This window comes from Plecotus auritus (assembly GCF_963455305.1).
Source record: "Plecotus auritus genome assembly, chromosome: 11".
Taxonomy (NCBI): domain Eukaryota; kingdom Metazoa; phylum Chordata; class Mammalia; order Chiroptera; family Vespertilionidae; genus Plecotus; species Plecotus auritus.
Genome location: NC_137777.1, coordinates 12,889,733 through 12,905,713, shown reverse-complemented (window position 1 = coordinate 12,905,713; position 15,981 = coordinate 12,889,733). Strand labels below are relative to the sequence as shown.

The window sequence follows — 15,981 nt, the reverse complement described above, 5'->3', positions numbered from 1 at the left end:
TGGGAATAAAACTTAATACGTAATAGCAGTTATTATCACTCCAGAAAAGTTGAAGGCTCTTACCTGTACATTTGTAATCGGAGGCTACCCCTTTAAGCACAGCATCAAAAATGGTCATTTCTACTCGCTGTTTTCGGTGGTGACAACTGAGAAGCAGAGATGGCTGGGAGACAATAATGTGTAAAAAGGGTTCTAGCTGCAAGTTACCGGCCCCTCTTCGACCCGGCTGCCGAACGATAGTTACACCAAGTGCCTGTCTCGCAGATGACCGTGTAGTTGCATGAAGACTTTCAAGAGAGATGGCCCCTATTTTTTTCCCTGAGGTCGACACGTTGCTGCTTAAGAGATCTTCTGCTGTTACTGTGGAAATACATGCCTCGCTGGATTTAGTAACATCTGAATTACCTTCTGGGAGATTTAATGAGCTCTTGCCTGTTTTTTCATTATCCTTCTGTTCTTGAGATTTCGATTTGGGTAAGGCCGTACAGGAATATGTCATTAGTGAGATCCTACTTGCAGTAATAAATATGTCAAAGGGAATGAAATTTAGGTTTTTTACAATTGATGACTGGTGAGAGGGACGGGCGATGCGGTGCTGACTGGTACCACTGTGTTGCTCTATTTGCACTATTCTGATTTTAACACTGTCACTGCCAATGCCGCTGTCCGGGGCACCGCTGCACCGAGATGAGGTGTCAGCCACGCTTCCATCAAATGTATCCATTTTTTTCTGTTCTTGCTTAGAGATCTGTAAGGAAAAACATGAAAACATTTTAAGCTAGTTACAGTCCAAGTGTTATTACATAAAGGATGTTATATAAACATGTTTAGAAAATGGTAGTCTAGTATAACTTGTAACAGAATCATAAAAACAAATGAGGAGCCCATTCAAAAAATTATTCATATTAAAATGCCAAGGAAATATGTGAGAAAAAGCATCAAATTTGCATTTCTAACATTAAAATATACTTTTGAGTGTCCGACTTTCTTTCTTTGGACTAAAAAAAAGTAGTATATATAAAACATGCCTCTTTAAAGAATTAGGATTCTTTACAGTGATTTCCCAAGTAGTACAATAAACTATTTCCAAGTCGTGATTATGGTTGGTTGAAATTCCACGTTAGGTAATAGCAGTTTCCACTGTTTACCCGTGTCATTACAAAACTGATTTATAGGTTTCTGGATAGTAAGAAAGATAGGGAAAAGATATGAAAGACAAAGAAAAGTAAACTAAGGTAAACGTATGCCATTCAAAATGTTTATTTTGCTCTACAATATGACTTGAAACAGTGGTAAATGTAAAAATAAAATGTAAGCAATTAAAGGCCTTGAAGGTGGATTTTTCTTGGTGCACAAAAGGCTTCTCATCCTCCGAGCCTTCCATCAAGGACGCGCTCTGAGAACAGAACCTGGCGGCGGCAGCGGCGATGGTAACGCGGGCAGCACAGCCCCAAGACCTTCCTCTGGTTCTCTGTCCACGTTCGTAGGTGTCCCAGCCATCAGTCTGCTATACGCTGCTCGGCAGCTAGGTGCTTCACTTTCTCTTCCATTGACGTAACCATGGAAAATCTGAGGAAAACCGCAATCCTCCCAGCCCCCATCTTAGCACCAAACATAACCAATGGTAACTCTTGAGTGCATTTTCTCCCAGTTTTTTGCCTACCTGTGCAAAGGTTCCTCTCACCCCTTTATGGTTAACATCATACTGCAGAGACAACGTTTGTAACCCGATGTTTTTCCAAGCTAATATACTCTTCATAAATGCCACTTTGAAAGGCTGCACAATATTTCATTTAGTGTTAGAAACAAGTTATTTAACCATTCTCATATAATTAGACATTCAAGTTTTCAATTTTTGACAACGAACATCTATGACAAACATCGAATAATATTTCCTCAGGACAGGCTCCTAGAAGTAGAAATGCTAGGTAAATGAAATGGTAAGAAAAGTTTAAGGTTACAGAATATTGCCAACACCATTCTAAATTAATATTACTACTGGTAATAGGAAAAATTTCCCCAAAGGACTGGGTATTGCTTATCTTTCTTTAAAAGGCTCTTCCTTAATGGTATTCGTAAATATAATATTATTTTTCCACATGCTACAAATTATTATAAAAGTTGCTTGTGAAAATGTTAAAGGGTTGTTAAATCAAGACAACAATGTCAGTCATTAAATTTTTTCAAATACTATTTATTGATTTTTACATTGTTGAGGGAGATACAGATTATTGTTAGAAAAATCCAGCACAAGCTATTTGAAACAAAAACAATTTCCCCCTGTTCTCTGAAGAGACTAGTTTGTTTAAACCACTCCATGGATGCCTTGCTGTTTCCAGGTCGGGAGTGGCCCTTCTGAGCTGGCTGGAGCTGGCACACATTTAATATCCATCAATACTCATAACAAACGACACTTGTCTGAGAATTGTTCTCTCCTTCCTAGTGATTTTAGTTTACTTATGCTTCTTTTTAAGGATGTATTTTCTCTTCAAATGTTTTGTTGTGGCAGTATCAGATCCTATTAAACCAATTTATAGGCTCTGGAGTCACACAGACGTGGGGTCAAGTCCAACACTTTCTAATTGTATGAGTTCAGACAAATTACAAACTTCTCTAAGGCTACATAACCTCATCTGTAAAACAGGGATAACAAATCCTATCTCAAAGGGTTAGTCTGATGAATCAGAGAGTTAATGTAGCTAAAGAGGGCAGTCACAGTGCCTGGCATATAGTAAATACCCCCAAATGGACAGCTGTTGTTTCTGTCTCTTTACCAGATGGAGGACTGCTAATCGGACTGGGACATATAATTTCACTTCCGGCCATCACTAAGGAGCTGGTGCAGTGCCGGGCACACTGATGAGAGGAACCATAAATGTTTGATGATATGTGAGTTTCTGATAAAGTATTAAATTATTAAATATTAATGAGAAAAACTTCACTGCAGATTATAAATGAATGATTGCTAATCTGTAAATACTAGAGGCTCGGTGTACAACACTGGTGCACGGGGGGGCGGGGTTGGGTCCCTCAGCCCCGCCTGCACCCCTCGCAGTCCGGGACCCCTCGGGGATGTCCACCTGCCAGCTTAGGCAGCACCCCTGAGGGGTCCTTAGCTCTGCCACAGAGGCAGGAGAGGCTCCCATTGCACTCACCAGCCATGAGCCAGCTTCTGGCTGAGCGGCGCTCCCCCTGTGGGAGCGCACTGACCACCAGGGGGCAGATCCTACATTGAGCATCTGCCCGTTGGTGGTCAGTATGTGTCATAGCAACCAGTCGTTCTGCAGTTAGGTCAATTTGCATATTATCCTTTTATTATCTATATATGTAAAACCCTAATATGCAAATAGACTGAATGGCAGAACAACCGGACAACTGGTTGCTACAACATGCACTGACCACCAAGGGGCGCGCGGGGAAAATGTCGGGCGTTGGCAGCAGGTGGCAGAGCATGGAACATGGTGGGTTTTGGCTGTGGCGGGATGGTGGAGCAGGTGAGTGGGGGTATCAGACCAAGGTGGGGCACCAATCACTGTCATTGGGGCGAGCCTATGGTGGTTACTGAAAATTCTTTGCTGTCATGTACTGTGGTCCCACTTGGCGCTCGCACCTGCTGCCGGCCCCGATCGCCCCTCAGGGCTTCTCAACCTCCCCCTGCTCCTGAGGGGCTATCGGGGCAGCAGTCGCCGCTCGCACCTGCTGACGGCACCAGCCCAGCTCGTGCCTGCTGCTGGCGCCGGCCCCAATCGCTCTTCGCCATCAGCAGGTGCGAGCGGGGCCGGCTCCATCAGTGTGTGGGAGCAGAGGTAGCAGGAGCAGGGCTGCCAGCAGAGAGGGGACCGGGGGCCGCGGGGGATGGGCCGAAACCCACCCCTGTGCCCACCGCAGCCTTGTGGCTCACTGTTCCTTTCAAGGTGCACGAATTCGTGCACTGGGTCCCTAGTATAGGATATGTGGGCACAGCTTTCTCCATGTACTGTACTCTTTAAGGTCTTTCCAGACATATTCATGGGCTCTTTCCTGACCTGCATCCTTCACCTTGTGGGCTGATCGAACTTCAAGCAACCAACCAGCCTCTGGTGGGTCCTCATCCGCATACAAGACATTAGTACACAACTGCCAGAGTTGCTGCAGCGTTAAATGAGTTAACATGTTGAACACAAGTAGGAGGCACTCAATAAAGGCTATGTGAAAAAAGGAGTCTCTTGCTTTGCGAAGACTTCCTTAACCCTTCCAGATGATGCCAGTCTCTCCAGCTTCTTTGCTTTTACCACAAATTAATATTGTTACAGCACTTTTTACACTGTGATTTGTCTCAGAGAGCTTGAGTAATTAAAGGTAAAAGTAAAATACCACTGAGCTCTGGCCAGTGTGGCTCGGTTGGTTGAAGTGTGGTCTTATACACCAAAAGGTTGCAGTTTCAGGTTCGATCCCTGGTTGGAGTGTGTACAAGAGGATATTTCTTTTTCAAATTGATGTTTCTCTCTCTCTCTCTCTCTCTCTCTCTCTATCTCTCTCTTTCTTTCTCTGTCTCTCTTTCTCATCAATAAAAATATATCCTTGGGTGAGGATTAGAAAAATACTACTCAGTATATTTATTTGCTAAGTGTTCGTAGCACATTTATAAATATTTTCTTCACTAAGTATTACAACCCTTTAAAGGGGGTACTGTTATCCCCATTTTCCAGATGAGGAAACTGAGGCTTAAGAAATTATAGTTCCAAAAGCAGATATCTAGTGGGCTATGGATAAGAATGCATTAGTATTCCTAGCACACACCATACTGCTGTCACAAAGTAGAGCTTAATAATTGTGGTGTGCCGACTGAATACCTGAATAAACATAATTTAAAAATTCAGTAAAGTAAAAATTAAGGCAATTATCAAAATGATAGCTTAATTTTAAATCTTTTAGTTATCCCTATTATAAAAATTTAAAATATACCTCCAAATCGATTGCCGACTAGGAACTCTCAAATAATATGTGAAAAAATAATATAGTGAAGTGCATAAGTATTCTATGATTTACTGCCCATGTTTTGAGGCATTACAAACTAAATATCTGTATACAGCATAACTGAAATATTCCTTTAGGTTAAATTCTATGGCAAAGTCAAAATAAGAACTCAACTACTTTTATTCTCTCAATCAGAAAAGGTGACCGTAGTTTACTATGAGACTATACAGCACTTTCTATGCACAGAGTATGATATTTTCTTCTTATTTACAGATTTTATTTAAAATCCAGTCTCTCCTTCTTTAAAGTGAAAGAGTTCCCCATCAGTGGTAACATAGGGACAAAACCAACCACCTGTAGGTGAAGATAAAACATTTAGTGTCCGGCCCTATTACGTACTGACCTGCCACATTAGACTCTGGTGAATGTCAAGTGGCCCAAGACTGAGATTTAAAGCCAGCAGGGGCAGGATGGCAGCAATCGGCTCGGGTCACACGGCTACTGAACAGAAATCAGATGGCGACCAATTCTCGTCACTGCTTGAGCAGAATGGAATTTGAACCAATGACCTGAGATGAAAGACTCAGATTCTTATAGGAAAAAAAAACGGTACCAAATTTCCCAGTACTAGAGAACCAAATTCTTAAAACTGGGTTAAAAGTCGAGATTTTCTCCATCTTTCTAAGCCTCCACATTACTGGTAGAACTGAAATAAGAAAGATGGTGATTTCTGAGACATTTACAAATCCACTGGATTGTCACCAGTCTACTGTAGACTCACCTATTACATTGAAGAGTACCTGGGCTGCTACTGAGAAAAGTTTACAATTAATTTTTTGTGCTACGCCCTAAACCTGGGCATCAATTTACTATTCCTTTGTGGAAAAAGAAAAGTTCACAATGCAATAACTCTGAAAATAACTGTTGCTTTATTATTGTCCAAGGGGACTAATAATTTAAGCTGTCAAAAATAGCATACTGGCTTGCTGTTAGTGAATGCAGCAGACACTCCTATCTCTGGGTAGTGTTGTTACATCAGCTCTCCCACTCTTTACCTAACTCATTTAAAATGAACAATAAAAGTTTTCTTTAATTAGCTACTGGTGTGCATTAACATGATCATGATTAAACCATAAAAACCAACTGTACATTACTCTGGTCCCCTCTTCCATATGTTTCGAATTATTCTGTTTGAAAATGTACTTTGTGTCCCTTTTAAAAGTTCGACCTTCTGCTTTCAGAGAATTAAATGCATATTACTGTAGTGAAGAAGATAATGTTTCAGACCTCCAGGCATATATTAAACACACTGGCAGCACTTGAGACAAAATGCTTTACTTATTAGATACTTCCTATTCTAAACAGTGTCATCAAAGGCTAAAAACAAAATCCATATAAAAGCTGCACAATGCTTCCACACAGAACCTGTGCCAAAATCCCTGTACTTTCCAACTAATGAGGAAAGGATGTGTACTCTTAACATATGAATGTAAGATTTTCCAAGCATTCACTTTAGGAAACTGGCTATTGATTCCATATGCGTTATGTTAAATGAAACTGTATTGGTAAAATAACCTTTAAGATATCTGGCAAGATAACTATAATTAAACAATATTCAAAAGACTAAAACAAAATGGAATTTGGTTCCACAATGGCTAATTAAAATAAAATGAAAAAACACAGCATGTCATCTCTCAAGATAAATTGTTATTGTTCAAGAACTATTTAAATACTGTTAAAATATACTTTTAGATAAAATCTGAAAGAGCTGGAAAAATATTTGTGGCTTAAAAATGGATAGTTTGGTGAAGAAAAAAGTATAGGACTCCGAAATTTTATGCGGAGATAACAGCTTTAAAGCCTTGAGCACAACCAGATGGTACTCAAATCACAGGAATTCTACAGTTTCACTATCAATGGGTTTCAATAAGAGAAGGTTTTCAATAGCTAGGAAAACATGTCAAGTTGATAGTTTACTTCTTAGATCATTTCAGCGCATTTTCCCATCCTTTCCCAGTGTATACAGGGTACGGATACAAGCCACCTTGGAAAAGGTGCTGAAAGGTGTCCTAGTAGCCAGGGCACCGGAGTGAGTTCCTCCTTTTAATGTATTGAGATGGGCAAGTTTATTAGCTCGCCCTGGAGTCCAGGAAGAGCCACAGTATCTTAGGAGTGCTGGTGAAACCACACTTGAATATGTGACAAGATCAAAGGATGCATTAAACTAATTTCAAATCATTTCTCCAGTAGCATTTTGGAGTGGAGAAATATAACCTTGATGGATTGAAACTTCTTGTTTGGCCATATTGACCTTTTTATGAGCACAGTCAAAAGTCGGCCTCATTAATAAAAATGCTGCAAATAAATGGATACTTAAATTTTTAAAGAAAAATATGTGGAAACCAACCACTTGAGAATTAACAAGGACTAAAATAAATCCAATTTTTGTTTTGATGGCTGACAAGAAAGGGTAATTCAGAATCTATTTCAATATATTAAGTCACATTATTTAAAAAAAATTTTCCTTGTCTTTTTAAGAAAACATTAACCATACACCAAACATAAACATATCAACATATTTTTACCTTCTTATCATAATTATGATTATATAACAGCAACACTGAAGTAATATTTCCAACATGCAATAGTTATACTTTAATCTTATCGAAATATCTTGTACCAATCATGAGAGTATTTAAACATCTTATAAATTATGAAAGTCAAGTGTGAAACCACAAGATCAAAGTGACAATCACATCTGTGTGTCACTGTGATATTTATTCTAATTTTACTGCCCTTGCTAAAATGTAGTAGTGTTTTCAAAGCAGTAAAATTTTGTCTATCTTACAAAACCAAATACAATAAAAAAATGGGTGCAGTATTTCAATGGTTTTACATACTAAAATTACAAAGAAAAATTTTTACAAACTTGAAAAAATATGTGCCTCGCTGTTTAAACATTTGCGAACATACTCTTCTGGCGGTACCTCTTAGAAATTCGGTTTTTAACACAGACAGTCTACACTGGAAGCTTGAGATAAACAGCAAATTGCTGTAACAATCAGGAATAATTTCAACTTGATGAATTAATTTAATCAAGCAAACAACAAAAGTATATTTTAAGCCTTGAATTTTCAGTGTTGTTAGCATTACTCCTCATAAAATTTTATCATTTTTATACATTTTATACCATAGCAACTCAGGGAGGGTGCTGAGTAGAGTTTATCTAAGCACATTAAATTAAATAAAAATTATAAAGAATAAATTGACTTTGATATGCAATATCTCCTTCAAGTGTAACCAATTCACCTTATTTTTTTCACTGAAAAACAAACTTAAACAAGCACTCTATGCACGTGGGTACCACAGATATGGAGTGCTAGAAAACAAGGGCTTTTTATACTTTACTTCTCGAAGCCAAATGTTATACAAGATCCCACATAATATAATTGTTCCCAGTCGGAAGGCAAAGAAAGTTTTCACAATACTGCAGTAATTATGCAAAAGAGCAGAACTAATGATACCCATCACTGCTTAACAGATAGAACGGCAAAGAACACTAGTTTCAAGTTTTCCCTTTCATGAAGTCACTTTCCGGCTCTTTGAAGTAACAGTCTGAGGCCACTACTGCCTGCTAAGTATCAATTCAAATATTCCCATTCCCAGAGCAGTGCCAACTGCAATGAAAGCAGCATGGAGATGGTTCGGGCAAGGTTGTGTTTTATCGCAGTCTGTGTTGGGCCTATTGTTCTGATTTAAGTTGAAAATTATGAAAAGGCACCCGTGCTGGTGCTAAACTGTCTATAATACCTAGATCATTATCAGTGTCTGTTTCAATGTGATAAACCGAACAACAGAAAGTGTATACGCACCAACCTACCCACACGAGGAAGTTTAAATCCTATTTATTGTGACTTTATCTGCAGCGTTGCCCTTTAGACTTTTGTGTCTGTTCTTTTACACATGTATGGTATATGATTTCACAGCATACGCTTATTTCAGGGGCTTCTAAATTTATGAGGGGAAAAAAAATCAATTCCAGGCGAAATTTCGCATACAAGGTCTTAACCCAGAAAAAGTTCTCATTCTCCCTCCCGCTCTTTTTCTATGTATTAAATGGGAATAGGTTGGTCATTTTTGTTCAAGGAGACTAGAGCTAATTGATTTATCCTAACTTCCAAGTTTGTTTGACTTGTTTGCTTTTTGTAATGGATTCAGTTTCTTTTTTTGTTTTTGTTTTTTTATAAAACTTCACACATTCTGGGAACTTCGGGATCTTAATCAAAACCAATGCCTCTACATGAGAAATGAGAACTTGCTTTGAAATGGCCATGATGTTGATTCTTAAGAAGTGGCTACTGTGTGTACAAGGTAACCACTCTCTGTACTGATGAAATCCAAAGTTCATGCCGCTGATGTCAATGTGGAAACCATTTTGTCCCATGGCTGCTTAAAGATTTTCAATAGGATGAAATCAGCTGCAAGTCCTCATTATATCAGCGTTTACAATTGCGTCTGCGTCGCAGTCTGTTTCTCATAGAGTTTTACTCAGGGACTGACTTAGACTGGCTCCTTAGGGCTAGTCTGATTTTACTAGAAACAACTGTATCACATCAGCCACTCTCATAAACTTGCCGTAAGATTGAATCAGCCCTGACCCTGAAGAGATGAAAGTTTATCGAGCCTACGCGTTCTCTGTAAGTCACAGAGAAGTGCATTCCGTTTCTGCAGCAATGCAGAGGAATACGCTCATTAACGATTCCAGGGGGGCCTTTGCCTCGAAACTATGACCCTGATTTTCTGATAAGAAAATTAAAGTTGAACTTGGATAAATTTCTATCAATAAAAATTCATACAAATCCCTATTTGATTATTTTATCTCTCAAATTACATATGCTCCTTTAAAGAAACTGTAGGGTTTATGGACATAAAGCAAGAGCATGCTTTTAAAATGAATTTTCTCCTAATATTCAATAATAATGAAAATGGTTTAAGTATATCCATAATTAACTTTATCCAGTAGTTAGTTTCCCTGGCCAAATAATATTGAGCTAATATTATTTTATACTCTATTTACTAAGTATAAACAAACCTGTTCAATTAACTGTAGAGTCTTTACCAGGAAAACCTGAATCTCAGTATTTTCTACTATGCATCTGATTTACTGAAGTTCAAGACATGAGTAATTTATGGAATAGAGTGACAAACTTTTATATGTATATGTGTGTGTATATACATATTTATAAATTTATTTTTATTTTTGAAAACATGTTCCCCGTTTGTCCCCCACAGAAACCCTCCACCTCACTCCTCCCCCTCCCTAGGCCTTCACAGCTCTATTGTCTGTCCATGGGTTATGCATTTATGCATGTAAGTTCTTTGGTTAATCTCTTCCTGCCCCTAACCCCTTCTCTCTGAGATTCCATGCTTTTATGTCTCTGGACCTATTTTGTTCGTCAGTTTATTTTGTTCATTAGATTCCACATATGAGATCGTGTGACACTGTCTTTTTCTGACTGGCTCATTTTGCTTAGCGTAATACTCTCCAGGTCCCTCCATGTTGTCTCAAAGGGGAAGAGATCCTTCTCTTTTACAGCTGCATAGTGTTCCATTGGATAAATGTACCACAGCTTTCTAATCCATCCATCTACTGTTGGGCACTAGGGCTGTTTCCAGATATTGGCTATTGTAAATTGCACTGCTATGAACAAACGGGTGCATATATTCTTTCTGACTGGTGTTTTAGGCTTCTTAGGATATATTTATAGAAGTGGGATCACTGGGTCAAATAGCAGTTCCATTTTTAATTATTTGAGGAAACTCCATACTATTTTCCATAGTGGTTGTACCAGTTTTGCTACCTTTAACTTTGTGATAGCTGATCAAATAAAGCCAAACTGAACTAAAACTATATAATAACTGTCTGTTACATGTTATCAATACCCTAATGATGCAATGGACTTGAAATGCAAATGGTCAAGATGTCAAAGAGAAACACTTGTTTGCGCCCTGTAAACAATTCTTCTTTTCTATTAGAAGGACTTTGTTGTTCTTTGCTACTGCACAAAAACCGCTTTGATTCTATCAATCTCTCACTTCAATTCTTAGAACTGAGCAGTATTCTTTAAATCAGGTAAATGTTTATAACAACAGCCCCAGTTGGCTAGCCCTACAACATCAGTACATTTTCATATGCTGATATGTCCCATGTAATTGCTCTAAGAATGTAACTTTCTGTATATTAATGAAGGTAATCCAACCTACACTTTAAGAATATTCTTGGTCTTGTGGGACTACTTTGAATAAAAGATTCAAAGTCAGAGAATGTAGATTATCTCTTCCCAACTATCAAACATCATCTCTAAAACATTAAAACAGTAACAAAGTATGGACACACCTGAGAACTCTTTCTCAAAAAACTATGAATTAGAAAATAAATTTTAATCATAGCTGGTATATGCTTACTAGATGACCTTATCAGAATGCCTCTTGTTATTGCTAAATTTTAGATCACATTCACAACAGTATTACCAAATTAGCACCATTAAAGTGTTCTTAGCCTTTAACACTTACCTCTCTCCAAACGAGTTAAAGAATAAAGTTGTTGTTTTTAAATCCTCACCTGAGGACATGCTTTTTCATTGATTTTGGAGAGAGAGGAAGGGAGAAAGGGAAGGAGATAGGAAGGGAAAGAAAGAAGAGAGAGAGAGAGAGAGAGAGAGAGAGAGAGAGAGAGAGAGAGAGAGAGATCTGCTGCCTCCATATGCACTCCAACCAGGGATCAAACCTGCACCCTAGATACCCTAGATATGTGCCCTAAACAGGAATCAAACTCTCAACCTTTTGGTGTATGGTGTATGGGATATGCTCCAACCAACTGAGCTACCCAGCCAGGGCTAAAGTTTCTATTTTCAAATGATATTATTATTTTTCCTTTTATTGAATTTATTAAAGTGACATAGGTTTATAAAATCATGTATGTTTCAGGAGTACAATTCTATAACACATCATCTGTACATTGTATTGTGTATTCACTACCCCAAATAAAATCTCCTTCTATCACCAGTTATTCCCCCTTTACACCCTCCTTCTTCCCCTCATCCCTTTATTTTTAAGGTAACATTCAGTCAAGTATGGTTAATGTGTGGACTTTAGCTACAATAATTTTATTGGCATAAAATATTTATGGAGCTTCTTGAAAAAAAAGCCAATGTCAAAACTACTGAGCAAAATGTGATATAAAATTTTATTTCACATCTTTCATTCAACAAACTCTTATTGAGCATCTACAGGCATAACTCAGAGATACTATGGTTTCGTTCCAGATCACCACAATAAAATAAATATCACAATAAAGTGAGTATATGATTTTTTTTGATATTCTAGTGCATATAAAAGTTATGTTTGCACTTTAAGTGTGCAATAGCATTTTCTATAATGAATGTACATAACTTAATTAAAACACGTATGGTGATAGATGATTTGACTTTGGGTTGTGGGCACACAATGTAATGTACAGATCACGTATCATAGTAATGTACATTGAAATCTATGTGATCTTATTAACCAATGTTAATCCAATAAATTTAATTAAAAATACTTTATTGCTAAAAATGATAACCATCATCTGAGCCTTCAGCAAGTTGGAATCTTTTTGCTGTTAAGGATCATAGCTTGATGTTAATGACTGCTGACCAGGGCGGTGACTGCTAAAGGATGGGGTGACAGTTCTTATTGGCTATCCTTTAACTTCATGATGACAGATCAAATCCAAACTGAACTAAAGCTACATAAGGATCCTCTGTGAGTCATATCAATACCTTAACAGTGCAATGGAACTGAAATGCAAAATGGTCAAGGAAACAATGAAGTTTGCCACACTGTGTCCCTTCCTTTCATGAGCAATTTCTCTGTAGCAAGTAATGCTGTTTGCTAGCATTTTACCCACTGAACTTCTTTCAGAATTGAGGTCAATCCTCTCGAACCCCAAGGCTGCTCTATTAACTCAGTTTATGCAATATTCAAAGTCCTTTGTTGTCTTTCAACAATCTTCACATCAACTTCACAGGAGTGGATTCCATCTCAAGAAACTTTCTTTGCTCATCCGTAAGAAGCAACTCCTCAGCTGTGAAACTTTGGTCATGAGATTGCAGTAACTGAGTCACATCTCCAGCTCAACTTATAATTCCTGTTCTCTTACTATTTCCACCACATCTACAGTTAGTTCTTCCACTGAGAATCTTGAACCCCTCAAAGTCCTCCTTGTAGGTTAAAACCAATTTCTTACAAACTCCTATTAGTGTTGATATTTTGACCTCTTCACATAAATCATGAATGTTCTTGATGGCATCTGGAATGGTGAACGCTTTTCAGAAAGTTTTCAATTTACTTTGCCCAAATCCATTAGAGGAATCACTACCTATGCAGCTAAGCCTTAAATGTATTTCTTCAATAATAAGACTTGAAAGTCAAAATTACTTTTTGATCCATGAGCTACAGAATGGCTGTTGTGTTAACAGGCATGAAAACAACTTTACTCTCATTGCACATCTCCATCAGAGCTCTTGGGTGACCATGTGCATTGTCAATGAGAAGTAATATTTTGAAAGAAATCTCTCTTCTAAGCAGTTCTTAAAATTGCAGTTCTAAAATTGTCCCATTTATAGAGCGCAGGCAGAATAGATTCAGCGTAATTCTCAAGGGCACTAGGATTTTTTGGAATGGTAAATGAGCTTTAACTTAAAGTCACTAGCTACATTAGCTCCCAACAAGAGAGCCAGCCTGTCCTTTGAAAACAGGCATTGACTTCTCCAGCTATGAAAGTCCTAGATGGCATCTTCTTCCAATCGGCTATTTCATGTACATTGAAAATCTGTTATTTCATGTAGTTACCTTTATTAGTTATTTTAGCTTGTTATGGATAACTTGTTCTAGTTCCTACATCAGCATTTGCTGCTTCACCTTGCAATTTTATGTTATGGAGATGGTTTCTTTTCTTAAACCTCATGAACCATCCCTTGCTAGCTTTAAACTTTGCTTCTGCAGCTTCCTCATCTCTTTCAGCCTTCATAGAATTTAAGAGAGTTAGAGCCTTGCTCTGGATTCAGCTTTGGCTTAAGGGAATGTTATGACTGCTTTGATCTATCCGGACAATTTAAACTTTCTCCATATCAGCAACAAGGCTGTTTTGCTTTGTTATCATTTGTGTCCTCACTGGAGTAGCATTTTTAATTTTCTTCAAGAACTTTTACTTTGCATTCAAAAATTGGCTGTTTGGCACAAGAGAATTAGCTTTCAGCCCATATTGGCTTTCACCATGCCTTCCCACTAAGCTTAACCATTTCTAGCTTTTGATATAAAGTGAGAGATGTGTGACTCTTCCTTTCACTTGAACACTTAAAGATCACGGTAGCATTGTTATCTGACCTAATTTCAATATTGTTGTGTCTCAGGGAATAGGGAGGCCCAAGGAGAGCAAGAAAGACAGGGGATTAACAGGTTGGTGCAACAGTCAGAGCACATACACTTGTCAATTTAGTTTGCCAAAACTATTACAATAGTGACATCAAAGCTCACCGGTTATAGACCACCATACCATACCAAATCTAATAATGAAAATGTTTAAAATATTGGGAGAATTACCAAATTGTGACACAGAGACATGAAGTAAGCAAATGCTGTTAGAAATATGGTGCTGATAGACTTGTTAATACAGGGTTTCCAAAAACCTTTAATTTGTTAAAAAAGAAAAAAAAAAAAAGCAATACCTGCAAATTTCAATAAAACCTGGTAGAACTGTACTATGTTGACAATATAATATGTCACACACACACACACACACATTTGATGATGGATATTGGGTATTATGAGAGCAGAATAAGAGTCAAAAATAATTTGAGTTTTTGGCATGAGCAACTACAAAAATGGAGAAAGATGATTTTCCAGGATATGCAAGCAGCATCTCAACCCATCTATGTGTTAGCTAATTCTATAACATTCTGCCTTTCCAAACTTTGCCTGTTTTCCCAAGAAACATACATGACCACAGTGATCCTCACATAGGGAGATGATGACAGTCACCACCATACCTAATTTTAAAGGATTCTCTAGTGCAATTATAATGTCTTCCTTGTTCCTCCAGCAAGCCAAACCCCCAATCAGCTAAGAACTATTTAAGGGAGAGCTATAATTAGAGGTATTTTTTGGGGTTGGGCCTGGACCTCATTCTAGGCAAACACGTGGAGAATAGAGAAATGAAGCCAAGACATGGAGTCTTGCCACATCCCTAGAAAATCAAATGAGTGAGACGTAGAATATTTCTTGGGAGGATTTTGGCCTTGGGACAGCTGAAATTTAAACAATATTCATACGTTGAATTGGAGAAGGCTGGGCTCTTACAAGACCTCCAAATTTCTAATTGCTATTGAGCATTTCTATTTGGATGTCTTATTATCAGTATCACACATCTAAAAGATCTTCATAACATTTAAAAATATTTCCCCCCAAAATACCACCTCTAAACCTTAACATTTTATTTATTTGTTCCTTCTCAAAAGACTCAAATGTTAAATATACCTTCTTGGTCCTACCAAGTACTGATGAAAGAATGATTATTCTTTCATTTCATTAATTATTCCTACTGTTTACTTTGTATTTTCTACTCTTATTGGCCCTTTCCACTTTATACTGGCTAGTTCAAGAGTTCCTTAATTAGCTTCTTTCACTGGTCTTTTCCTTTCCCAACTTATCACATATAGCACTGTCAGTTTACTCTTCTTAAAACACTTTTAATATTTACTTACAGACATTTGTCCCAATTGAATGTAAGGTCCATGAAAACAGACTTTTTGAGTGTTTCCTATTTTTCTACTTAATCACCAGCACTCAGAACAGTGTTTGGTTCATAGTTGGCGCTCAGTAAATATTTAAAGAAGGAATTAAGGAAGGAACAAATGAACTGAATAATTTACAAGGTACTCATTTAGGTCCCTTGGTGAGGGAGTAGATATAAGGATTAAACTTGAA

General features: G+C 37.8%; 1 protein-coding gene across 3 annotated transcripts in view; it reads right to left on the bottom strand.

The window, feature by feature from the left end:
• Positions 1-15,981, bottom strand: part of VPS13B (vacuolar protein sorting 13 homolog B) — a 635,560-nt gene that overhangs the window by 205,766 nt on the left and 413,813 nt on the right. For all 3 annotated transcript variants that reach the window (XR_013959339.1, XM_080646974.1, XM_080646975.1), the window contains exon 34: positions 64-748. Coding sequence is in view for 2 of the 3 variants with exons in the window: in XM_080646974.1 (XP_080503100.1) it covers positions 64-748 (685 nt within the window). In the remaining variant the exon portion in view is untranslated. The remainder of the gene's footprint in view (positions 1-63; positions 749-15,981) is intronic.